At 48.8% G+C, this 26746-nt stretch overlaps 1 protein-coding gene across 1 annotated transcript; it reads left to right on the top strand.

Annotated features, from left to right (window-relative positions):
* Positions 1 to 184: 184 nt before the first annotated feature.
* On the top strand, positions 185 to 26746 carry Ovol2 (ovo like zinc finger 2). The gene is made up of 4 exons (XM_051144768.1): positions 185 to 771; positions 1436 to 1668; positions 13078 to 13267; positions 26242 to 26746. Exons 1-4 carry the CDS (start codon positions 672 to 674, stop codon positions 26556 to 26558), a joined length of 840 nt encoding a protein of 279 aa, XP_051000725.1. The 5' UTR covers positions 185 to 671; the 3' UTR covers positions 26559 to 26746.

Raw genomic sequence — 26746 nt, 5'->3', positions numbered from 1 at the left:
TCCGAAAAGCCTGGAAACAGTCCCACAAGGTCCAGAGTCAATTTCTTGCTTGCTTGACAAATCCACTTCGGAGGTGAAGGCCAACTCGTGGGAGACCCCAACTCGTAGTAAGTGGGGGGGGGGGGGGAAGATGCCCGGAGCAGTGAGTGAACTTGGGCTAGTTTTAAAGACTTTATCTTATAAAGTGCACAAGATGGAGGTGTAAGGCAGAGGGTTGATTTTTAGGAAAAAAAAAAAAAGTCCTTCCTTAAAAAGAGGAGGGGGGAAGAATCAGACGTTAAATTCTTTTGCAAACATTCATGCCTAAGGAAGGGCAGCCCCGGCCGCCGGAACCGGTCGGACAGGTAGCGAGCTTGTTGACACCGTTATGTTGCAGGGCGCATGCTCACTCCCAAGTTTCCTGGTGCCTTTTCTATTCCACCTTATGAAACTTTTTCCCCGGCGGTCTCACGCGCGATTTAAGGCATAGGTGTCGCTGAGCCCGGAGGCTGCGAGTCACCGGGAGTGAAGGGGAGAGGCCCGGGCAGCGCGGCGGGAGGTGCAGGAAGAGAGCACGCTAGGCGGGAAGGTGGGCTCAGGACTCCGATAGCCCGGGAACCTAGGCGCCACCGCCGCTACTAGCGGGGAGCTGCCGGGAGGAGGGGGCCGCAGTCGGGAGAGGGGATCCCACCATGCCCAAAGTCTTTCTAGTGAAGAGGAGGAGCCTAGGAGTCTCGGTCCGCAGCTGGGATGAGCTCCCGGATGACAAAAGAGCAGACACTTACATCCCAGGTGAGGAGCGCGGGGGCCGGGCCTGGGCGCGGGGCTCCCGGGTGGGGGCAGGGTGACCACGGCCCTCCTCCTCCGAACCAGGGCTGCAGTTCCCACCCTTATCCCCTCTCGACCGGGGTCACGGAGGTCTTGAGGGAGGTGGGGTACGGGGGGGGGCGGGAATCAAGGATCCAGACTGGGAAACCTGGGACGCTCGGTGCTCTCCCTAGACAGGGGTAATTGCCTGGCGGCGGGACCGTTGGCTGCAGCGCGGGCCGAGGTGGCCCTGGAAGGGTGTGGAAGGTACTGGGGGTTCCCTTGCCCCCTACGTCCTCTAAGCCTCGCGTGAAGGTCCGCTAACCTCTCTGGAGCGAGCCAAGGCGAGGGCATACCCGCCTCTGCGGGCGCGAGAGAAAACTTGGCGCGCGGGTTTCTCCACGGAGCATGGACCCCGGTGCTTAGTGGACGCCGAGATTGGCCTAAGAACCGGTCTCCCGACACCCTAAGTTAGTTCGAGGGGCCGACGGCGGGGCTGAGTCGTCTACCCTGGGGACGTCGCCCACTTGGCGAGGTGCCCAGGTCCGGGGCGGGGCGGCAGCACCGCCCGCAGGTCAAACTGCCGTGGGCGCCCGGGCGTGACGCCGCGTGTGGTTGAGTGTCGGGGTGCGGCCCCTTCCCTCCGCAGTGAGCCTGGGCTGTCTACTACGCGACCCCCCCGAAGACTGCCGCAGCGACGGCGGCAGTAGCAGCGGCTGCAGTAGCAGCAGCAGCAGCAGCAGCGCCGGGGAACCCGGAGGGGCCGAGAGCAGCTCGTCCCCGCGCGCTCCGGAACCTGAAACTCCAGAGCTTCACGACGCCGAAGGCCCCGATGGACACCTGGCAGCGATGCAGCGCCCAGTTGCCAGGTCAAAAATCAAGGTAGGGTGTCGACTCTGCCCCCGCCGCCACCTGCACCACGCCCTGGCGTCCGGCTCTGGAGACCCGTCGCCCCTCCCTGCCGCGCCCTCCCGCTCACCGGAGCCCAGGCGCCGCACACTGGCCCGCCACAAGTGCACCTGCCCCTGGCCGGCAGCCAGGCTATGCGCGACCAGTCCCGCGCGTACCACCCGGGCCGCCAGCATCCTAAGCGGACCCAGCCCCCAGGGTGGTGGCCCTGCCTGATACCGCCAGTGGCTTCGGGAACGCCTGAAGATCGAGCCCAGCTATCTCGGTTCAGCTGTCCACCCTATGTCCAAGGCCAGACTAGACGGCCCGAGGTTTGGGTTAGAGAGGGAGCACGACCCGGGATCTTAGACGTAATGCCTTCTGAGACGCAGTTCTTGGCACCTAGAGGTCCTAAGAGTTTTGTTTTCCTCCTTGTGTCTTGGGACACAGTGGGCCTCGCAGTCACCGCTATTCCCAGAGCTGGTGGAGCTAGTTAGAAGGGAAGTTTGTGCAGGGGACTTTAGGTTTGCTTTTTCTTTCAAATCTTCACGAATTAAATTAGTGGGTAAAAGGCAAAAGGGCTCACCTGCAGTTTTTGTTGTTGTTGGTTTTTTTATTTTATTTTATTTTTTAGCGTATCTTGTCTAGTGGATTGGAATGTCTGTGCCCCTCAAAAGCTATAGACTTGTAGACAACATGTTATCTGGATGGCCATCAGCGCTTTGTTGGGTGGAACTCCCAGGACCACCTGTTCAAAGATAACCCGCTACCCCCAGGATTGAGGAATCCTGCCCCACTGACTCCCAGCCAGTTAGAGGGGGAGGGGAGGCGACGTGTTTAAAACCCCGGGTCCTAGCCTGGCCGGCTACATGTCACCTTGTATAAAGTAGGCCGTAATTGTAGGCGCCCCAGAGTAGCCGGGGCTCCCGACCCATACGGGGAGGGAAAGTGAGCCCAGACGGTAGTTAGGTGGGGGGATAAAGAAAGCAACGGTTCCTTTTCTTTCCCCAAGGGTGGGCCCGGTCGCATTTGGTTCTGAATTAGGATTTGAGACCAGAGCACCGGAAAAACTCTTTAGGATGCATCGAGCTGGGCTGGGGAGGTGCGGGGCAGGGGGGGGGGGGGGGGGGGGGAGAACGACGAGGGGACTGTAATTCACAGAGAGCGTGCTGAGGTTTGGGAAGCTTCTGGGCCAGGTGGGGTTAAGTGGGAGGGAAAAGTTTTCCTGAAGCAGATAGCTCTTGCCCTTTGGGAAATTCTACAAAGTGTCCCGCTTGCATCTTTATCACTAGGCTAGAAAGACAATTGTAAGGTTGTTTTGGGATGGACTGTAGTTAGTTTGCTCCTCCTCCATCCCCAACTTGGTAAGGAGAGAAAGTCAGTCTCAGAAAGTTTTTGGAAGATCGCTTTTCTGCCTTGGGCAGACACAAGTGTTGGAACTCCGGATTAAGGGAGTCAATAAACCAGCCATTTCCAAGATAAATTGCCTCTGTGGTGGGGGAGGGGCCTGGGCATTTTTGCAAACCGTTAACTAGCAGCCTGCTCCCCACACTGGCCCATTTCCTAGGGAGTTTTTATTCACTGAAGGCATTCAGATTCCTACCCGTCCTTTCTAGGAGAGACATCTTAGTATTAGAATCGCCGCCAGAACCTCTGGAAATACCAGCCCTGGCATCGGCAGTTTTAAAATGGCTGATCAAATCGCCCACCTATTGGCATATTGTGTGACTACTTCATAAGGCATACAGAACTCAAAAAGAATTTTCTCTAAGAATGAATTCTTTAGCCTGGTAGAGTAGCCTTTGCCTTTAGTCTCTATACCCAGGAGGCAGAGACCGCTGGATCTCTGTGAGTTACAGCCCAGCCTGGTCTACACAGTGGATTTCCAAGCCAGAGAACGCTACACAGAGTAACCCTGTTTCAAAAAACAAACAAGCTTTAGTTTTTGTTGTTGTTTTTGTTTGGGACAGGGTTTCTCTGTGTAGACCTGACTGTCCTGGACTCGATTTGTAGACTTATAGCAATCCACCAGAGTGCTGGGATTAAAGGCGTGCGCCACCACACCTGGCTAAGCTTTAGTTTTTTGGGTTTTTGTTTGTTTGTTTGTTTTTGTTTCTTTTTTTACTAGGAGAGGAAGAAAGCCATTATAGAACTGATCGCACCCCCTCTCCTTGTTAGACAAGCACTCCAGAGTGGAGTTGCAGTCTGGGCTGCGGGTACTGCTTTAATGACTTAGTTTTAAAACTTGAAGACACACATTGGTCAGTGGGCTTGTAGGCCCAATGAAAGGGCAGGTTTGAGCCTGTGCCCTGAACAGAGGAAAACAAACAAACATGCAGTAGCATACATTATGTCTGCTGTGTGCAAGGCAGTTAGGAGATTAAAAACCGCTCCCGCTCTGGTGTGTTCCGGAACATTCTAGCAGTAGTGTGGTTAAGTATCTAAAAACTGGCATTTTGGCCAGGCATGGTGGCGCATGCCTTTAATCCCAGCACTCGGGAGGCAGAAGCAGGCGGATCACTGTGAGTTCGAGGCCAGCCAAGGCTACACAGAGAAACTCTGTCTCAAAAAAACCAAAAAAAAAAAAAAAAAAAAAAAAAAACCTGGCATTTGGAAGTTCTTAGGAACTTATAGCCTTGAGCAGTTCTTTATTGTTCTGGGCCTCAGTTTCCTTATTTGTAAAATAAAGACACTTGTGACTATGTTCCTAACACAATGTGAGGACGAATGAGCCAAGGAAGCAACAAGTCCGAACCGCACTTACCTTGGAGTCTCTGATCTGGTGGTGAAACACCTGTGTCGTCTCTGCCAGAGGAGAGTGAGGACCAAACCAGGAGTGCCAGCAAAACCTACAATTGCTGAGAGGGGAAGGGTTCCTGAAATGGCCTGGAAAGGTGTGGAAAAGGGGTGACTGGGCTTCGGGTGATATGGGCTGAGTCTTGAGTATGGAAAGGGAGCAGGACTGTGGTGAGCAAAGGCTAGGAAATGCACCCACTAGGATCAGGGACAGAGTTGACAGCCTGGAGCTGGAAATGAAGCCAAGGACAGGGGCAGAGGAGCGGTGTTCAAAGGCTTCTGACGAAGGGAGACTTGACTGGGGTTATCTTGCTTGAAAGAATGAGTGGGGAACACCAAGTGGCACTTGGTGTACGCACAAACTGCCCAACAGGAAGTCACCTGACAGCTCCGCACCGAAGGCTATGTTATTGTGTTATCCTGCAGCTGAGAGCTAGGGCTTGACAACCTAGCTGTGTTGCTATGGTGAGTGTCTGGGAAGAAAGCTGGGAAGCTGTTGGGAAGATGTCATCTCTGCCTCTCTGACCTTCCATTGTGGGCTTTGGGGCAGGTTGTGACGTGATCTCTTTAACTCCGAGGATTCTGTCATTTAAAGAACACATTGTGGTGAGGAGATACGTGCATCTGGGTCCAATCAAGGACCTCATTTGCAGATCTCTAACTGTGGCCTAGACAAACCCTGGAAAGGCAGGCAGTGCTCTCCGTCTCTTAGTCTGTCCCAGAACAAAAATCTAGAGTGGACTGCATGAGTTGACTCACTGTGGCTGGCAGGACCCAGGTGCAAGTAGAGACTAGCGGATGAATTTCTGTTCTTACCCGATCCTAATCTGCCCTCTTTTCCTTTGGCCTCTCTGTCCCCTGTGAGTTCTTCAGAAGTACAGCCAGGCTTAGTGGAGCACACCTCCAGTCCCAGCACTGGAAGCAGATGCAGGAGGATCTTTGTGAGTTCAAAGGCAGCCTGGTCTACATATCCAGTTCTGGGTCAGCCAGAGCAATATAGACCATATCTCAATTAAAACAAGGGGCCGGAGAGGTGGCTTAGTGGTTAAGAGCTCCACCTGCTCTTCCAGAGGCCCTGAGTTCAATTCCCAGCACCCACATGGTGGCTCACAACCATCTGTAATGTGATCTGATGCCCTCTTCTGCCGATAAAGCACTCATATACAATAAATAAATAAATCTTTAAAACAAACAAACAAACAAACAAAAAGCTCCACCTTTCTTCTGGCTTTTGAGTGTGTGGTTAACAGTGTGTGTCAAATTGTGCCCTTTTTTTTCCTATCAATTTTAATTACGAAGAGTTTCAGAGACAGAATAGCCGATATCTGCCCAGCCCAGCCCTTACTGCCTTCTATTCCCACTTAAGACTTTGAAGCAATTTTCAGTTATATTTCAGTCATGTTCCACATAACGATAGGTCATACATAAAGCTGTGATCCTGTAAGACTGTGATGCTGCGTGATGTCTCAGCCAGCTTGTGTAAATACATTCTGTGATGTCCCTGCAATGGTAAAGTTGCCTAACGGCCTTTCTTGGAATGGATCCGTCATTAAGCAGGGGCTGAATGAATTTCAATTACAAGTGGTTCCAAATGTGCCCCACTCACACCCACTTGGGTTATGTGTTCACATTGTTAAATGGTTTGTACATGCCTACTCTCCCACAGTCTGTTTAATCGGGCCCATGGAAAGTCCACACGCTGTGATTGACGTTTGGCATGGCCTTTAGTTGCTTTTAATTTACACATTTTCCCTCTGCCCTTTTTTAATCTACTTGCAAGTTAATTGTTGGAGCAATGGATCATTTGCTTGGTAGAGGTCCCAGCAGCCCGGCTTTTGCTCAGTGAGTCACCTAGGGCATGTTTCAGTCTCTGTGTTAGCTTCAAGCAGATTTTAGGGCTTAAGGTAGTCCTTAGCAGGGCAGTCCTCGTCACATGCTGCTTTTTAAGTCACATAAGATTAAAAGCAGAGGTCCTTAGAGGTAGAGATCGCCTATGACAGAAAGCTGTGTGGGACAGCACTGGTCTCTAAGCTTGCCCCGTTACTGGGTTTTGGCTTGCACACATCACAGGTGTGTGGGAAAGGGGAGGGTTGTGTCCCATAAAGAGGCAGTGTATGCTTTGGTACCCTTCTGTGGTGGTAGGAGCTGTTGATGCTTGGGGCATATATATTTTGATATTGCAAAAGACTGATAGTCCACTTCTGTTCATCTGCTAGATGTAGCTGATTGCATTTAGACTTTCATTTAGCTCTTCTCCTTTTTAAAAAAATGTATTTTATTAAATTATTCATATTACATCTCAATTGTTATCCCCTCCCTTGTATCCTCCCATTCCTCCCTACCTCCCATTTTCCCCTTACTCCCCTCCCCTATGACTGTGACTGAGGGGGACCTCCTCCCCTGTATATGCTCATAGGGTATCAAGTCTCTTCTTGGTAGCCTGCTGTCCTTCCTCTGAGTGCCACCAGGCCTCCCCATCCAGGGGACGTGGTCAAATATGGGGCACCAGAGTTCGTGTGAAAGTCAGATTTCTTCTCCTCTTTATATGCCTACCCCGCAATGGCCTTGAGGCCTTGCTGATGCACTAACCACATACTTTCCCAGTGAACCATACCCTAAGACCCCTAGCAAGCATATTTCAGTAGAAACAGATTTTCCCTCTTTTTTTTTTTTTTTTTCTTTTCGATTTCATGGGGATACTTTATTAGGAAAGAAAAAAGAGCGATTGAGTCCTGCTTGGTGTAATTGTGCACACACATAACCCCACCACAGGAGGTGAGGATACTGCTCCAAGCTAGCCTAGAGACTGCACAACTCTTATCTCAAAAAACAAAAACAGCTGGGTGTGGTGGTGCACACCTTTAATCCCATTACTTGGGAGGCAGAGGCAGGCAGATCTCTGAATTTGAGGGCAGCCAGGTCTATAGAGCGAGTTCCAGGGCAACTGGGGCATCATAGTTTTGACTTAAGAAAAAATAAGGCCGTGCGTGGTAGCACACGCCTTTAATCCCAGCACTGGGAGGCAAGGCAGGTGGATCGATAGGAGTTCAAGGTCAGCATAGTCTACAAAGTGAGTCCAGGACAGCCAAGGCCACACAGAGAAACCCTGTCTCAGGAAAAAAAAGAAAAAGAAGAGAGCAAGAAAGAAAACCCAACAACAGGAGTCTTGGTTTCCGTTATGAGTAAAGATTTATGAATCAATTAATTGACAAATTCTTTGGCAATTCTGATTAGTTGCTTCTTTAAAATTTGTTTTGAGTCTATATTTTTACTTATTGTGTGAGACTGTTCTGTCCTATTATATGGGTCCTAAAATTAAACTCAGGACTTAAGTTTTGGCAGCAGGCACCTTTATCAGCTGAGCCATCTTGTTGGTGCTTTCTCTCTCTCTCTCTCTCTCTCTCTCTCTCTCTCTCTCTCTCTCTCTCTCTCTGAAAGTGTTCATAATGCATGGTACTGAGCTTTATAAAAACATTTTCATGGGGCCTGGAGAGATGGCTCAGAGGTCCTGAGTTCAATTCCCAGCAACCACATGGTGGCTCACAACCATCTATAATGTGATCTGGTGCCCTCTTCTGCAGGTGTACATGCAGGCAGAGCACTGTATACACAATAATAAATAAATCTTTAAAAATATTCTCATGTTAATTATTAATTTTTTTCTTTTCAGTTTTTGAAGCAAGGCTTCTCTGTGTAGCCTTGGCTGTCCTGGAACTTGCTCTGTAGACCAGGCTGGCCTTAAACTCACATAGATCCTCCTGCCCCTGCCTCCTAAGTGTTAGGATTAAAGGTGTGAGGCCCCAGCACCCGGTGAGTGTTGGTTTCTTCTGGTTTACTTATTTATTTACTTATTTGTGTATGTGTGTGTGTGTGTGTGTGTGTGTGAGTTCGTGTGCACTGTGTGTGTGCAGGCGCCCACAAAGGCCAGAAGAGGACATCGAGTCGCCTGGAACTGGACTTAGAGGCAGCTGTAGGTGCTGGAAACTGAACCTAGCATCTCTGCAAGAACAGTAAGTGCTCTCAAGTGCTGAGCATCTCTCAAGCTGCACCTGTGGCTAATGAAGCACCCCTTTTCACTGTTCCTTTGAGGGGGTGCTCCATTCTGTCATGTGCAGAAGCGGAAGAGCCTTAGGTTATGGTCCCTGGCGTCCCAAAGTAGTTGGTGAAATGCCCTTAGCACGTTTTGAGCATCGGGACGTAGCTGACCCACATGATGGTGGAATCTTGTCCGAATGGCTACCAGAAAGTACCGGTGGATTCTCCTGCGGACTTTAGTTTGGTGGCCTGGTCCAGTGGAAGCATCACAAGAACCTAGAGGGCTGTTTGCTTCTGGGTTAGTTTTCCTTTAAAGAAATTGGGCAGGCAATGGTCTTAGACAACTGGGAAGCTGGTGCCGGATCCAGTTCGGCCCTTGGATGCAGCTGACACTTTCAACGTTTCTGACACACAATGATTATTTTCTTGGTCTTTGGTAGTTTTTTGTTTGGTTGGTTTTGGTTTCTTTGGTTTCTCGAGACAGGGTTTCTCTGTGTAATAGCCCTGGCTGTCCTAGACTAGCTTTGTGGACCAGGCTGGCCTTGCACTCACAGAGATCTGCCTGCCTCTTGAGTGATGGGATTAAAGGCGTGCACCACTCAGTGTATGTGTGTGTGTGTGTGTGTGTGTGTGTGTGTGTGTGTGTGTGTGTGTGTCTGTGTGCTTAATGTACAAAGGTCCTGAGTTCCATCTCCAGCTCCAAGATTAACAGAAAAAAAAAATACAAGCAACATGTCAACACTGATGTACTGGAAAGAATCTGTTTGTTGCTGAGTTTTAGAATTTTATTTGTTTATTTATTTATTTTTAAAGATTTATTTATTTTGTGTATATGAGTACATTGTCTTCATGCACACCAGAATAGGGCATCAGATTGTATTACAGATGGCTGTGAGCCGCCATGTGGTTGTTGGGAATTGAACTCAGGACCTCTGGAAGAGCAGCAAGTGCTCTTAATTGCTGAGCCATCTCTCCAGCCCAGAATTATATTTATGTATTCATTTTTAAGATGTATTTGTATTTATTGTTTGTTTGTTTTGAGACAGGGTTTCTCTGTGTAGCCTTGGCTGGGCTGGACTCGCTTTGTAGCCCAGGCTGGCCTCATCCCAAGTGCTGGGATTAAGGGCATGTGCCACCATCGCCCAGCCCGTATTTGTATTTATTTTATGTGTATGGATGTTTTGCCTGCATGGGTGTCTGTGTACCATGTGAGTGGCCTGGTATGTATGCAAGCCAGAAGAAGGCCTTGGATACCCTGAAATTGGAGTTCCACACAGTTGTGAGCCCCTGTAAGAATGCTGGGACTTGAACTCAGGTCTTCTGGAAGAGCAGCCAGTCCTCTTAACAACTGAGCCATCTCTCCAGCCCTTTATTTTCAATTCTGTGTATATGGGGGTAGTGTGCACATGAGCACATGAGTGCAGGTGCCCTCAGGCCAGAAGACACTGTCAGATGCCCTGGAGCTCGAGTTACTGTAGGTGGCTGTGAACCACCTGTCATGGGTTTCAGGGACTGAACTCCCGTCCTTTGCAAATGTAGCACGTGCTCTTAACTGCTGAGCCCTATCTCCAGCCAGATCTTAATTGTTCTAGTTATTCTATTTTTCCTGTGCAAGTAACCCCAAATTTAGTAGTAAAATAATTCATATTTTCTGTTTCTGTGGGAAGTCTGGGCTGTCTGGGTAGTGCTTGCTGGCTTTCTATAGAGGCTGCAACCAGACACCCTGCCTTGCCTTTTACCTTTGCCACCCCACTGGACTTCTGAGTACTCACAATCATGTCTTTGGAAGCTCATACTAATGGGTATTCAGGTGCTATCCAGCCTACTATTGTAGATCAAAATTTAAAGCACCGCATAAGAAATATACCCACGCACCCTTCCTTTCTGAGAAGCTAGTTATTGTCTGTGATCTTTTGCCTATTGTTTGCCTCTCTTTAAAAAAAAAGTATATTTATTTTAGCGTGTGAAGTTTTGCTGCGTGTGTATATATCTATCGTGTGTGTGCCTGGTGTTCAAGGAGGTCAGAAGAGGCCTGGGGAAGCCCCAGGACGGGGGTCACGGACAGCTGTGAGCCAACATGTGGATGCGGAGAACTTCTCGGGAAGAGCAGCCAGTGCTCTTAATTGCTGAGCGATATATATATATATATATATATATATATATATATATATATATATTTTTTTTTTTTTTTTTTTTTTTTTTTTAAGTGGGGTCTCACTATGAAGGCTTGACTGGCCTGGAGCTCACTATGCAGATGCAGCTGGCCTCAAGAAGCACGTCACCTAAAGTATACTTCTGCTTAGGTCATGGAGATGTAGAAGTGATGATATGGGCCCAAAGCCTTGGTTTTGGGGGCTTTTTGTTGTTGTTTTTGGTTTTTCAAGACAGGGTTTCTCTGTGTAGCCCTTGGCTGTCCTGGACTCGCTTTGTAGACCAGGCTGGCCTTGAACACAAAAGCGATCTGCCTGCCTCTGCCTGGCCGGTGCCACCATGCCCACCTGCCCTGATGTTTTATATCGGGGGCCTGAGTATCTACAGCACTTAGTATCTGCAGAGGATCCTGCTACCAGTCTCCTGTGTGTTCCAAAGGATGACTGTACTGAACTCTTTTTTTTTAAAATAAATTATTTATTTTTATTTTATGTGCATTGGTGCATGTATTTCTGTGTGAGGGTGTTACAGACAGTTGTGAGCTGCCATGTGGTTGCTGGGAATTGAACCCGAGTTCCTTTGGAAGAGCAGTCAGTGCTCTTAACTGCTGAGCCATCTCTCCAGCCCCCACCCCACCCCCCATTCTGAACTCCTAAGGACTCATGTCTAGTCTCATTTCTTTTTCCTCTTCTTGCCTTCCCCTCCACCAACTCCTCTCCGCTCCTACCTGCCTTCCTTCCTGCCTGCCTGCCTGCCTTCCTTGTTTGTTTGTTTGTTTTGATAGTGCTGGGGATAGAACACAGGGCCTGCATCTCCAATCCTTGAGCTTCTTACAGACAGTTCTGGCCGAGCTGCTGGACCATCCGCAGAAGCAGGTCTGAACCTGTAGGTCTCAGCTCCTTTGTGGGGTCGAACAGCCCTCTCACAAGGGTTGCCTAAGATGATCTGCATATCAGATATTTGCATTAAGATTTGTAACAGCAGCAAAATTACACTTATGAAGTAGCAACAAAAATAATATTTATGGCTGGGGGTCACTACAACCTGAGGAACTGTATTACAGGGTCACAGCATCAGGAAGGGTGAGAACCACTGATCTGTAAGGTCTGACCTGGTGACCTTTGGGCACATCAGACCTGGTGTCTTACATCACACAGAGACAGCAAATGTGGCCAAGAGGACCCTGGATCGGGGGTGGAGGACAGTCAGGAGGCTAAAATTCAGTTACAGTCTCGCTGATAATGCAGCTCTGGGATCCTGGGCATGTCACTTTGAGTTTATTTGTGCACAGTTTGGGTGTCTGGACCTAGGGCATGGCCTGGCAAGGTGGTTTTCATCTGAATGGTGTTGTTTGAGGCCACTCGGGTTAGGTGGTGGTGACCTTGGGTTAGGCTGAAAGGTGCAGTGAGTCCTTATGCATAGCTAGCACCTTGGTGTCCCTACTCAGGGGCTCTGGCTCTCCTCAGAACTAGCTCCCAAGAGCTTCCTGGGCTTCGGACATGGAGGGAGGCAGTGACACTTGCTACCAAGTGACCCATGTCACAAAACTAACACATTGGGGGGGGCGGGGGGAGGTGGATAGGGTTTCTCTGTGTAATCTGCCTGTCCTGGAACTTACTCTGTAGATCAGGCTAGCCTTGAACTTGGAGATCCGACTACCTCTGCCTCTCCCTCCCAAGTGCTGGGATCAAAGGCATGCGCCACCACTTCCCGGGTGAATTAACACATTATTTCTGCTCTCTGGTAGTCATGAGGCCTGGCCAGCTTCAAGGGAAGAGAAACCTTCCTTCCCCTACTCTTTCTCTACCATTTGAATTACGTCCATCTTACTGTGTGTGGTTGTACTGTGTGTGGGGCAACTTGTGGGAATTGGTTGGTGTCAGGAATTAAATGAAGGCCATCAGTCTGTCATCAAGGCTGGCAGCAAGTGCCTTTTCTCATTAAGCCATCTCTCCAGCCCCGTTTCTATTTCTTGGTGGCTGGAACAGTACTCAGAGGCACAAGGAAAAGGCTGTCTCTGTCTGTCTTTGGGAACCATTGACAGCAGGACCCAGACCCCTTCCTCCTATCCCTCCACGCTCAGCATCAGCTTCCCCCTCACAGTCCAGGTGGCTGTTGGGGCTCTAACCACTGGGAACCTCTCCTCTCCCTTCAGGGAGTGTTTTTTTGTTTTTTTTTTTGTTTTTGCCAGTCAGGTGGTCACACACCCATGTCTGACCACATGCAGAGATGGAAGTCAGAGGTCTGCTGGACGGGTGGGAGGAAGCAAGGATGTCGTGCAGAAACATTTCCCAGCACCAGCCCACTTGCACCTCAGAGGGAGCAGACGCCCTAGCGAGGCCCAAGCTAGAGAGAAAAATAATGTCTGGATTCCCAAGTGAGCCCCTGTGATCTCACACACTCTTCTTCCTCTGTTCCCAGTTTACCACCGGCACCTGCAGCGACTCTGTGATTCACAACTGTGATCTGTGTGGCAAGAGCTTCCGCCTGCAGCGCATGCTCAACCGTCACCTCAAGTGCCACAGCCAGGTAAAGAGGCACCTGTGCACCTTCTGTGGCAAGGGCTTCAATGACACCTTCGACCTGAAGAGGCACGTGCGCACACACACAGGTGAGGCTGCGTGCGCGTGCTTTGCTCACTTCCTGTTCATTTGTCACCTCCCCCTGAAACCCCCGCAACTGCACAGCACAGGACTGCCTGCCCCCAAGAAACGTTGTGAGTGAGTGTGGCATGGGTTGGTATTTTTGGAAGGGGCATAGAATTGGGCATTTGGAGCTGTTCCAACCTGGTACACCCCTGACTCTGCACCTGCCAGCCTTGTCACCTGGGGCATGCAGGCCACCTCTCCTGGTCTGATATTGCCCTGTAAGATGGGCATGGTATACAGGTTCTGAGTGAGGCTAACACAGAGAATCTCTACTGTAAGCTAAGGCAGTCCGGCCTGGTTGTTCAGCTGCAGCGTGGGACGTTTAGGGCCGGCTTCAATTACGGTGTTTCATGCCTCTTATTTGACTCCTTTTATTGCTGTTGGTTTGGTTTTGCTTTTGCTTTCTTGAGATAACGCCTTGCCACGTGGCTCAGGCTGGCCTTAAACTCTCTGTCCTCCTTCCTCGGCCTCCCGTAAGCAAGGATTTTGGGTGTGCACCACTGCGCCTGGCTAACCTTGTGAAGTGACCCCGACTTAGGGCTCCGGCCAGAACAGCTGCCCTGAGCTTCCTGCTGGAGCATGCATCTTCCTTTGAGCTTCTGACTTCCCAACCTTTCTTCTTCCTTTTTTTTTTTTAATGCTGGGGATCGCATTTAAGCCCTTGCCCATGTACTCTGCCACTGAGCCCATTTTCCAACTTAGGCAATGTGGGTCTGAAACCTCCTCCTGTGTGTTCCAGAGAGTCTGGGGGATGGTGACCTTTTGCCTCAGTCCCAAACCTGCTGATTGGTCACAAGCTTCATTAGTTTTATCTGAGGCACATCTGGCCTCTAGGCTTCTCCACTTGAGGCCCAGTGCACACCTTTGGTCCGGTAAGCCCTGGAGGAAAATTGTAAGGATGCCACGTCTGTGTGCACAAATCTGTACCTCCTAGTAGAATGGACACAGATGCCTCCTCTCAGTTTCACACGAGGTCTCCTCACACTATGTGGGTCTTGTCTCCATCAATGCCATCACACGCCAGTCCATTTAAACATGACCTATCTTAAACTACTAAGACCTGTCCTGATCACTACCCACCCTCCCAGCAGCCTCGGGCCATGTGCATAGACTCTGTCCCTCCCTCACACTCTTTCAGAATTTAAGGTTCCCCAGGGTGTTAGTGGGGAAGGGGAAACACCCACATCACTTTGCAGGCCAAGCCTTCAGCGCCTTCGTCTCACCCAGACATCTTCTTAGATCACTAGATTCCAGTTTCCTTCCCAGATCTGATTATGCTTTGTTTTTCTTAGCTTCTTTTTTTTTTTTTTTTTTTTTTTTTTTTTTTTTTTGGGTCAACCACAGTAGTTTATTAGAGCTTATTACTCCAATGGATCGCACAGGCAGGGTACCAGGCTAAGGCTGGCTACCTGCCTTCCAGGAGGCACTTGCCTCTCCTTTGGGGGAAACTCCACAAGGCCATGGACCCCATAAACCTCTGAATGCATTTATTTAGATTTTTGGACATCTGTGCATTTCCCTCTGAAAATGATAAAGAGCCGTTTCCCATCCACCCCACGGCCCGCCAGTCCAGCCTGTGGGAGGGAATCGCCTGTTGCCTTGTAATTCCGAAATAAATAGAATTGGCATCAAGTGTTAGTGCTGAGCGATGGCAGGATGGCCCCAGCAGCCTCCAGAGTGGCACTGTGGGGACAGTCTCAAGGTGTTTTCTGATGGGCAGGCTGTCTACAGCTTGTCCAGGAAGTTGTCCAGCGCAGTTAGCTTCTTTTCTTTTCTTTTTGTTTTTTGTTTGTTTTTCAAGACACAGTTTCTCTATGTATACTTGACTGTCCTGGACTCCCTTTGTAGACCAGGCTGGCCTTGAACTCACAGAGATCTGCCTGCTTCTGCCTCCCAAGTGCTGGGATTAAAGGTGTATGCCTCCACACCCGGCTTGTTTTTGGTTTTTCAAGACAGCCAGCTGTCACACAGAGAAACCCTGTCTCAAAAAACTTAAAAACAACAACAAAAACAAAAAAGGTGTGTGTGTGCCTCCACACCTGGTTTGCTTTTTGTTGAGATATGTACCCCCTTTGAATCTGGTTGTAGCATTGTGTTTTTGTTTTTTGTCCCTAAATATTAATTAATTAACTAATACATACTGGAAATTGAACCCAGGGCCTTGAACACACTGAGCAAGTGTTCTTAACATTGAACTATAATCCCAGCCCTGTTTTAATTTGCATTTTGAGAAGAGTCTCACTAGGTTGCCCAGACTGGCCTTGAACTCACAGAGTAGCCCTGTCTAGTCTAGTGTTTGAGAGGCACTTCCAGAATCTGGACCACAGCTGCTGGCTCAGTGTGGCTGCTGTGCCTCCCTGCCTTGGCACTATCAGCCATTAGATGTGGTTTAACACACTAGATTTTGAAAACTTACTTATAAGCTCTTTATTCCCAGCACTCAGCAGGCAAGGGCAGGAGGATCACTGTGAGTTCTAGGACAACTTGGTCTACTATGGAGTTAAAAGCTAGCCAGGGAAATACAGTAACAGCCTGTTCAAAAAAGAAAAGGAAAAAAGTAAAGTCTCACCTGTGGGCCGGGTGTAGTGGTGCATGCCTTTAATCCCAGCTCTTGGGATGGCTCACAACCATCTATAATGTAACCCGATGCCCTCTTCTGGCCTGCAGATGCACATGTAGACCACTGTATAAATAATAAATAAATAAATCTTAAAAAAAAAAAAAAGAAGAAGAAGAAGAAATTAAGGTGCAAACCATTTTAAAATTTAGAAGTTTCCAGGAGCCAGGTATAGTAGTATGTTCCTACAATTCCATTACTCAAGAGGCTAACACTAGGCTTGGCAGTGGTAGCGCACACCTTTAATCCCAGCACTCTGGAGGCAGAAGCAGGTTGGAAGTCTTGTCTACAAAGAGAGTCCAGGACAGCCAGGGCTACACAGAGAACCCCTGTCTTGAGAAAACAAAACCAAATCATAAATAAGTAAATAAACAAATAAACAGATGAGACTTTTTTTTCTTTTCTTTCTTTCTTTCTTTCTTTCTTTCTTTCTTTTTTTTTTTTTAAGGTTTTTCAAGGCAGGGTTTCTCTGGGTAGCCTTGGCTGGCTGTCCTGGACTCACTTTGTAGACTAGGCTAGCCTTGAACTCAAAGGGATCCGCCTGCCTCTGCCTGGCTGGGATTAAAGACATGCGCCACCATACCTGGCCATTTTTAGAACCTTTTTTTTTTTTCCCCCGCGACACGGTTTCTCTGTGTAGCCTTGACTGTCCTATATTTGCTTTTGTAGACCAGCCTGGCCTCGAACTCACAGCAATCTGCCTGCTTCTGCCTCCCAAGTGCTGGGATTAAAAGCCTGCATTTTTAGACTCTTAACCATAATTTTTGCTTTCAAAGTAATTAACAAATCACACTACGGAAATGACTTGAGCTCATTTCCATGCCCAGACTTCTGTGCGGCTGGAGGTATGCCTCCAAAGACTACTGGATCATAAAGAAAAGCTGGGGGCTTATGTTCACCTCAGCTGGTGACAAACACGAGGAGACACAGATCTGGACAGGCCATGGTGCCAGGGGCTGGAGGAGGAGGTCAAGCCTCTGACTGTCTCCTGGTCTTTATCATAGGCGTGTTCTTGAGAGTTCTCAGATGTATTTGTTCATGTGACTCACCCTCTCTGGCTCCAAAAGACCATCCTAGAGTTTCATGGGAACTTGGTCTTGGCCTTTGGAGCTGTGACCTATTTAGGTTTGGCTGCTGACTATTTCAAGTGTAGCATTCAGGCCAGAAGCAGAAGATGCAGACACTCAACACAGACACAGTAGACAGCTGCGTGAGGGGTGCGTTTGTGTAGAGTACAAAAAAGACGAAGCCTTACTTAGCATTTAAAAAACCTGCCTGGAGCTGGGCATGGTGGCGCACGTCTGTAATCCCAGCACGCAGAGAGGCAGAGGCAGGTGGATTTCTGTGAATTTGAGGCCAGCCTGGTCTACAAAGTGAGTCTAGGACAGTTAAGGCTACACAGAGAAACCTGTCTTGAAAGGCTCCCCCTCAAAAAAAAAAAAAAAAAAAAAAAAAGGGAGAGAGAAGAAAAGAAAAAAAACCTGGCTGGAGCCCTAGGACCCTCCATTAGAGAACCGTTAGTAGCATAGATGGATAGGTTCACACCCCACCACGGACAGCATCTCTTGTCACCCCAGCAACTGCAGAGGGCATCTAAGGAGAGACTCAAAATACAAAGGAAACCTCTTGAAAAAGATGCAGGGAAACCGGAGCCTGAACATGTCTTACATTAATATCCAAACAGATGAAAGAAAAGATGAGGAATCACCAAGGAAGATAACCAGAGGATTCTTTGACCCTGTCCGTGTGTGTGTGTGTGTGTGTGTGTGTGTGTGTGTGTGTGTGTGTGTGTGTGTGTGTCCGGGCTAGGGAGCGAGGGTGTGATCAGAATAAATCTAGTGGTGCGGAGAAAAAAAACTCCATAGCACTTAAAAAAAAAATCAGCAGCTGGTTGTGGTGTCTGTAGCCACTAGGGAGATAAAGACGGGAGAACTGTGAGTTCCAGGCCAGCCTGGGATAGATATTAATTCTAGACCAGCAACACAAGCCTCCCACTGCAAACACACAAACCGGAATTACCAACAACAACCACAAAAGCAACCGGTGAGCGAGTGGCGACTTCCGTGCCTTGGGCCCTGGGCCCTGGCAGTGATGTGTGGAGGAGAGGCCTCTGGGCAGAGCTTTTCATGCGGTGAGGGTGGTGGAAAAGAGAAAGGGTGCTAGCCTCAGCCCTGTCCCAGAGGACTCTGGCGTTTGAATGGTATTCCTCAGGCTGTCCTGTCCACCGGTGTGCGGGGCGGGACCTTTCTGTACCTGTTCCAGTCAGTCATAGCTGAAGACATTTTCACCCCTGGTCATTGGGAAGGTTAGCGCCCAGTTCCTGGAGAAAGGGACACCCACACATGCGCACTAGGCCGTGCATTAGCCCAAGAAGTGGGTGTGAGTGTGGAGCCACACTTATGTTCTGTATTGCTGTTACAGATTGCTCAGGGGCAGGATCACAGAGGCCAGACTCAACCTGCATCACAACAGACAGGAGCCCTGAGCATCAGAGGAGCAGAGCATGTGTGTTCAGTTCCCGGAAAAACACCGCGGATCTGCCTTTGCAGAACATTCTTTTGAGTTTTGCCATTCTTACTTAGGCCAGCTAGGTAACTTCCTAAGAATGGCTGCCTGTGGCAGATACGATTTGGTTTGGGGAGAGATAGCTGTGTGTCTAAAATACCGACCAGCCTTGCACGTGCTGGGCTCCACACCTTGTGTCCACGCCGACACTAGGCGGTGAGGTTTGAGGAAGACCGGAAGCACCTGGGGTTTAATCTCTAGTACCATATACAACCCGTGTGGTGGCCCACTCCTGTAGCTCTATCACACAAGGTCAGGTGTTCAAGGTTATCCTCGGCTACACAGTGAGTTTGAGGCCAGCCTGGGCTACAGGAAAATGAATTAAAAATAACTGCGAGCCTTCGGTTGAACGACTTCAGCCGGCTCATGCCTTTCCTGTGGACTGGGTTCCACAGAGACAACCTGAGGAATTCCAGTTTGAGGTGAGGGCTGGGGAGCGGCTGGCTGCCCACAGGGACAGGGAGCCCGCTTGCCTTATCTTCCATCAGGGGCTATATTGAGAGAGACCTGAAGGCAAACAAACGCCAGCCTGGCCAGAGCAGCGAGGACAATGGTGTCTTTGTTTGGGGCCTAAGGAGAAAGATTGACTGGATTGGGAAAAATGCAGAGCAGAAGTTTAAGGCGGGGCTGCGAGCTGAAGAAACTTGGAATCCACTCCCCAGCAGCCGCAGCTTGTGGAGTTGTCTCCTTGATGGCTTCATTTATATTTTAACACACACACACACACACACACACACACACACACACACACACACACACACGTGTGTGGTGACTCAAAAAGATAATATATTCATATGGGAGGGTGGAAAATGAGATTTTGGTTTTGTTTTCTTGGAGACAGGATTTCTCTGTGTAGCCTGGACTGTCTTGGACTGGCTTTGTAGACCAGGCTGGCCTCACAGCAATCTGCCTGCCTCTGCCTCCCGAGTGCTGGGATTAAAGGCGCGCACCACCACCACCCAGCGGAAAATGAGATTTTTTTTTTTTTTTAAAGCCAAGTCTCTGTAACAGCCCTAGTTCACTTCTGAAAGTGATTGGCTTTTTGTTTGGTTTTTTTGGGACAGGATTTTTCTGTGTAGCCTTAGCATCCTAGAACTCACTTTGAAAACTAGGCTGGCCTCGACCTCAGAGATATGCTTGCCTCTCCAGGGATTGAGGGCGTGTGCCACCACCACCGCCCAGCAGAGCTTGGGGTTTGCTGGTGTCTGCAGATTGGGCAGACCTTACTCCTTTTTGTTGTCCACTTACTATGTATGACAAAGTCGCCATCGCAGTGGCACAGTCCCTCTCTAGTCCCTAATAGAATTAGTTGCTTCCATTTTCAGGTTGTTTTCCTTCCCCCTGCTGTTCTATTTAATTCTGACAATGGCATCAAGAATTTTCTTGTATACCCTTCGCCCACCTGCGTGAGTCTATCTGTATAGCGGAACTTCCCACAAGAGAATTTAGCAGGCCAAAGGGCAGGAATGGTCCGGCTTTTATGGGCGTTGCCTACCTGCCTGCCTTAGGAGGCTGCTCTCAACTTTTCCCACAAGAAGGCAGATACCAAAGCTTCTTGCTCACAATTAGATCAAAGTCAGGAGAGGGGCGCCTGGCCGAGAGAAAGGGAAGCAAACAGAATGTTCCAGCATCAAGGATGTTACCTGGAGAGGTGGGATATGAAACTCAGTTTAGCGTTAGGAAGAAATAACTCAAAAAATATCCAGGCGTGGTGGCACACACCTTTAATCCCAGCACTCGGGAGGCAGTGGCAGGTGGATTGCTGTGAGTTCGAAGCCAGCCTGGCCTACAAACTGAGTTCAGGACAGCCAAGGCTACACAGAGAGACCCTGCCTCAAAAAAAAAAAAAAAAAAAAAAACAAAATAAAATAAAATTAAAATTAAAAACCTCAGAAGTCTTTGTTGACAACCCCCAAAAGAACACACACGCGCGCGCACACATATATATATATATATATGAACTGTGTATTTCACAACAACAAAAAAGGATTTAAAAATATATTTTAAGTGTAGTTGAAGGAGAAGCACTAACTACTTAGGGATGTGGCAACCGATTCCTGCACGGGGCTGAGCTGGAGTCTAAACACGGAGGTCCCGTCCTTCTGAATTAGTGTTTGCCAGGCCCTGTGCCGGGGCTGTCTCAGGGTTAATTCATCTCAGTGAGTGAGTGTGATCTGTATTTCATGGTCGACGAGGCTGAGCTGTGGAGGGGGTTAGCAGGTCGACTGCGGAGTCCGTTAATGAGTGGCAGATTTGCAGCTCCTGGCTTTTCAATGGCCTTGGACTTTGGAACTCAGGTAGGTGTCAGTAGGTTAATTATGCCTGGCAACAGATGGTGCTTTCAGTTCCCAGCCTGTCCTTTTGGCTAGGACAAGATTTGTTTTTGCTAGAGAGTGGGACGATGGGCTGGGCGAGGTGTCAGTCCTGGGGGGTGAAGGCTCAGCACTGATCCCTCGACACAAGTCTACCTCCATTCCCTTGAAGGTGTGGACACCAGGAGCTCCAGGAGCTGATAAGAGCCGGGAAGGAGCTTTATTTACTTATTTATTTATTTTTGACAAGACAGCTATCTGTCTGCCAGAGTGTGATTACAGAATCAGAAGAGGAAGCGAGTACATTGGGGCAGGGAGCAGGTTTATAAGTTAGAAATGTAACTAGAGGGGGCTGGACAGATGGCTTGGAGGTTAAGAGCGCCGTCTGCTCTTCCGGAGGTCCCGAGTTCAATTCCCAGCAACCACATGGTGGCTTACAACCACCTGTAATGAGATCTGGTGCCTTCTTGTGGTGGGCAGGCATACATGTGGGCAGAATACTGTGTAAATAATAAATCTTTAAAAAAAAAAGAAAGAAAGAAAGAAAAGAAATGTAACTAGAGCTTTTACAGTCCTTTTTCACGAGGCAGCTAGCCTCAAAACCAGACTCAGCACCTACACTATCCTCTCTTAGAGAAAACCTCATAGTCAGCCTCTTTCTTTTATTTTTATTTTTATTTAATTTTTAAATGTATGTACATTGGTGTGAGGGTGTCAGATGTTGAAGTTACAGACAGTTGTGAGCTGCCACGTGGGTGCTGGGATTGAACCTGGGTCCTTTGGAAGAGCAGGCAGTACTATTAACTATTGGGCCATCTCTCCAGCCCCGTCAGCCCCTTTCTTAACTGGCCAGGTTTTTTAGGACCCTTGAAATCCGCTAACCTTCTCGGACCTTGCTGCGGGCTCTGCACATAGAAGTTATGTGCAGACTGTGTGTTAAATACTACGGGAAACTGAGAATGTCCTTGACATGCTAGGCTAAATGTGGTCCTGCCAGGCCCCGGGTCACCCCTGGAATAGGAAGCTCCATGCCAAGGGCCAGAAGTATTCGTTTCTTGGCGATATATATGCAATGGGGGGTGCATATGTATCATACAGCCATAAAGAGCAAAATTATGTCATTTGCAGAAAGATGAAACTGGGAATCCTCGTGTGTAGTGAAATACGTGACTCAGAGAGATAAATATTGCTTGTTTTCTCTCTTGTGGAATCTAGTTCTTTTTACTTTTTTTTTTTTTTTTCTAAGTAGAAAGTGGATTATTAGAGAAGAGGAAGTCGGGGTGTGTGGGTGAAGCCCCTCCCCAGGACAGGGGAGCTAGCCCTGCTCCTTTGCTGTCATGGGGTGCTGTGGGAAAGATGCCCTCCCCACTCTTTGACCCTCGCTGCCCACAGCACTCCGAAGAGTGGCCCTGAACCTCTCCTGGGCAGCACAATAGAGCTGGCCCTGGTGGCAAAGGTGCAGGTGAGCCGCTGTGAGGGCAGGAGAACAGGAGAGCTAGCCCTGCCCCTTGCCAGCTGAGCTTGCCCTGGTGGTGTGGGCGCTGGAGAGCTGACTGACTTAGCTACCTCCTAGGCCCAAGTTGAGGGCTTTGATTTGGCTCACCCAAAACACCTGTCTCATCCATGAACTGCTGGAGGATGTGAAAGGGCTGGGCCTGCAGATCCAAAGCCGCAGGACCTCCATGACACAGGTCATCAGCAGGCCATCTGAGAAGAGTCTCTGTGAGGATCCGGTATTGACCGTGTAACGGAAGCCAGAGGCCTTGAAACAGACCAATGACTCATTGCAAGGAACATTTGCAACCAAAGATGTGTGGACGAAAAGGGTGTGCAGTGTGACACCCTGTGACACACTGCAGCTTCCACAATGAGATGGGTTTTTTTTTCTATCTTATTACAAGGGCAGAGGCAAGTATGAAATGATGGGAGGTGAGTGGAATTAGGGGTGCATGACGTGAAATTCACAAAGAACCTATAAAAAGTTGTGTTTTGTTTGGTTTGGTTTTGCTTTTGGTTTTTCGAGACAGGGTTTCTCTGTGTAGCCTTGGCTGTACTGGACTTGCTTTGTAGACCAGGCTGGCCTCGAACTCACGGAGATCCACCTGCCTCTGCCTCCTGAGTGCTGGGATTAAAGGCATGCGCCACCATGCCCAGCTCTCCAATAAAAAGTTAAAGAAAGAAAAAGTCTGTAAGTTTAAAAAACCTCTGGGGGGCGGGGGGTAGGCAATAGTGTCAGTGTGAATAGGATGAAAGTAAGTTTTATTCAGGTATGGAAAGATCATTTGTATGTATGTATGTATGTATGTATGTATGTATGTGTGTGTGTTTGGTCTGTGTAGTACACAGTACAGATCTGGTGCTCACGGAGGCCAGGAGAAGGCATCAGATTTCCTGGGTCTGTGGATGGTAGGAACCGAGCCTGGGTCCTCTGGAGGAGGAGCAGCTGGGTCTCTTAGCTGCTGAGCTGTCTTTCCAGCAGTTGGAAAGGTCACAATGAAAGCCAAGTGTGGCACACGCCTTTAGTCCCAGCATTCAGTAGGCAGGAGCGAGAAGATCTCCGTGAGTCCCAGGCCGGCCAGTGTGACAAAGTTAAGCCCCATCTCAACAGCAAAGCTCAGATCCTCGGCTCTGCCCCAGAATCAGAGGCTGTAAGACAGCATCTCATCCTTGTGGCTGTCCTGACTCAGCCTCCCGAGTGCTAGCATTACAGGCTGCATCCCCTCACTGGCTTCAAATATTCTTTCTCGTGAGGATTTTCGTGGCGATGCAGATGTTGAGAAGTTCTTGTTCAGTGTCCAGAGCAACTGAATACATTTTGTAACATTTAATAAGATATAATCCCAGCTCTCGGGAGGCAGAGGCAGGCGGATCGCTGTGAGTTCGAGGCCAACCTGGTCTGCAAAGCGAGTCCAGGATAGCCAAGGCTAACACAGAGAGACCCTGTCTCAGAAAAACAAAAACAAAAACAAAAAATGTTTAATAATATATCCTCTACACATATATTTATAAATTTGTATAAGTCACAAACAATCCTAAGAAACTCCTGATGACTAGACTAGGGAAGAGATATGTATGAGATGAGAGGGGGTCTTCTTACATTTAAAAAAAACTTGTTTATTTATTATTTCTTTTTTTGTTTGTTTGTTTTTCAACAAGTTTCTCAGTGTAACAGAGCCCTGGCTATCCTGAGCTCTTTTTGTAGACCAGGCTGACCTCGAACTCACAGAGATCCGCCTGACTCTACCTCCCGAGTGCTGAGATTAAAGGCAAACACCACCACTGCCCGAAGTTTGTGTGTGTGTGTGTGTGTTTTAAAGATTTATGTATTTATTATGTATACAGTGTTCTGCCTGTATGTACACCTGTAGGCCAGAAGAGGGCATCAGATCACATTATAGATGGTTGTGAGCCACCATGTAGTGGCTGGGAATTGAACACAAGGCCTTTGGAAGAACAGGCGGCGCTCTTAACCACTGAGCCATCTCTCCAGTTCCTCCCCCCGCTTTTAAAATTTGTATTTATTTATATATGAGTGTCCTGTGTGCATATATGGTGCATGCATGCCAGACGAGGGCATCAGATACCATTATAGATGGTTGTGAGCCGCCATGTGGTTGCTGGGGATTGAACTCAGGACCTCTGGAAAAGCAGACAGTGCTCTTAATGGTTGAGCCATCTCTCAACCTGATTCAGGTTGGCCTTGAACTCCTGATCCTTATGCCACCACCTCCCAAGTGCTGGGATAACAGGCACAGGCCCTACCTTTGTCTGATGGAATCTGCCTGTAGGGCGTAGCCCAGGTGGCTCCCACAGTCTAACTTGGATTACAGGGCCCCACTGCACACAGCATTTCATTTAACAAACAGAACAACACACTGAGTCATCTTTATGTGTGTGTTGCTGTGATTGCAAGCCAAAGGTGAGCCAATGACGTCAGGTGTCAGGTGCCCTCTTTCACTCTCCGCCTCTCTCTCTCCTCCATGCTCGTGTGTGTGTGTGTGTGTGTGTGTGTGTGTGTGTGTGTGTGTGTGTGTGTGTGTGTGTGTTCTCCATCAACATTTATTTAGTGTACATAAGGGTGTGTGTTATGTCTGCCTGTGCTTGCCATGTGTCAGAGGTCAGAGGACAGCTTATGGGGAGCCAATTCTTTCTCTCCTCCCACCATGTGAATTCTGGTGTCCATGTCCAGACGCAGATGGTCAGCCTTGGTGGCTAGCTACTTAAGTTAGCCATTGAGTCATCTCCTTGTGCCCTTGCCTCCCACAGCTCCCTTTTCTGAGATGGGGTCTCTCACTTGGCGTAGAACTTGCCAGTTAGGCTTAGGCTGGCTGGCTAGTGAGTAAGTACCAGGGATCCACCTGTCATTGATTCCTAGAAACTGGAGACAGTCTCATGTTGTAGCGCAGGCTAGCCTCGAACTCACAGAGATCTGTTTGCCTCTGCCTCAGAGTGCTGGGGTTAAAGGTGTGTGTCACTGTTTTGTTTTTGTTTGTTTGTTTTGCTTGTTTTTCGAGACAGGGTTTCTCCGTATCCTTGGCTGTCCTGGACTCACTTTGTAGACCAGGCTGGCCTCAAACTCACAGCAATCCACCTGCCTCTGCCACCCAAGTGCTGGGATTAAAGGCGCCTGGCTTATGTCATTGTAAATGAATTACATTTGCACTTAGCTTGGCTACAAAGCACAGTTCTGAGCAAACGAGGAATGTTTCAAGGTTCTTTCCCGCTCACTGAGCTATTGCTCTATCAAGACTTCTAAAGGTCAGAGTTTTAACATTAACCACAAGGAGGTTTTTTGGATGTGACTGCCACCACGCCCGTGTCTTGCTTTGTAAATAGAAGTTCTGAGGATTGAACTCAGGTCCTTGGGTTTGCAAAGCAAGCACTTTACTAGCTGAGCCATCGCCAGAGCCATCTATGCCGGTCCTTCATTTCATCTACGCCCCGCAGGGCTTAGCCCAGTGTTGGTGAGCTCTGAACTGCCTTTCACAGTTCCCTGCAGAGAGGCTGGGGTAGCTGTTTGGCTTTCTCCTTCCCCTGTCTTCCCACTTCATTGCCTAGCCCTTGCTTTCTGAGATGGCCTCACCAGTAAACTTACTCTAGAATTTTTGTCTTAGGATCTGTTTCCTGGATAACTGACAGTACATGCGTGTGTGTGTGTGTGTGTGTGTGTGTGTGTGTGTGTGTGTATACACATGTATACACATATGTATGAAACCATTAAAACAGATGAAAGAACAGAAATAAATCTTTCTCCCAGAATTAAGTGGTGGGTTCTGCCTCATTGGCACCCACATGTGTTAGGTTCATGCAAATGCTGGGGCCCTTGTAGATGGTTCTGGCCCAGTTTCCTCACATTGTCAATGGGAACTTTAATGACTTTATGGGAGGGAAGCTTGGGCTTGGCTGTGGCCAGCTGGTGACTGTCTGCCCCTTGCCCTTACAGGCATTCGCCCCTACAAATGTGAGGTCTGTTACAAAGCCTTCACCCAGCGATGTTCCTTGGAGTCCCACCTGAAAAAGATCCACGGTGTCCAGCAACAGTATGCCTACAAGCAGCGACGGGACAAACTCTATGTGTGTGAGGATTGCGGCTACACGGGCCCCACCCAGGAGGACTTGTACCTGCACGTGAACAGTGCCCATCCAGGTAGCACATTTCTCAAAAAGACTTCCAAAAAATTGGCAGCCCTCCTGCAGAACAAGCTGACGTCTCCGCTGCAGGAGACTTCCACCCTGAGTGAAGAGGAGGAGAAAAAGTGAGGAGCAAGCGGAAGTAGAGGAGAAATGCCCGGTGCCGGTTTACTCGGACTTTTGGTCTGAGGTGTACCCCTCCTCTGCTCCACTGGTTCTTTTTAGTGACAAGTATTCATCCCATCTCTCTTCTCTTTTTGGACATCAACTGTAAGAAGCACCCCAAAGTTGTCAATCATTCTGCCACAACAGGCCCT

This window comes from Acomys russatus, chromosome 4 (genome assembly GCF_903995435.1).
Source record: "Acomys russatus chromosome 4, mAcoRus1.1, whole genome shotgun sequence".
Classification (NCBI taxonomy): domain Eukaryota; kingdom Metazoa; phylum Chordata; class Mammalia; order Rodentia; family Muridae; genus Acomys; species Acomys russatus.
The sequence above is the reverse complement of the archived record's forward strand: the minus strand, read 5'-3'. Positions and strand labels throughout refer to the sequence as shown.

What these genes read in the sequence shown, in the direction of transcription:
- Ovol2 (XM_051144768.1), top strand. Translation starts at nt 672, where the DNA reads ATGCCCAAAGTCTTTCTAGTGAAGAGGAGGAGCCTAGGAGTCTCGGTC. An exon ending in AGCAGACACTTACATCCCAG is followed by an intron (nt 772 to 1,435) that starts GTGAGGAGCGCG and finishes TTCCCTCCGCAG; the next exon opens with TGAGCCTGGGCTGTCTACTA. An exon ending in TTGCCAGGTCAAAAATCAAG is followed by an intron (nt 1,669 to 13,077) that starts GTAGGGTGTCGA and finishes CTCTGTTCCCAG; the next exon opens with TTTACCACCGGCACCTGCAG.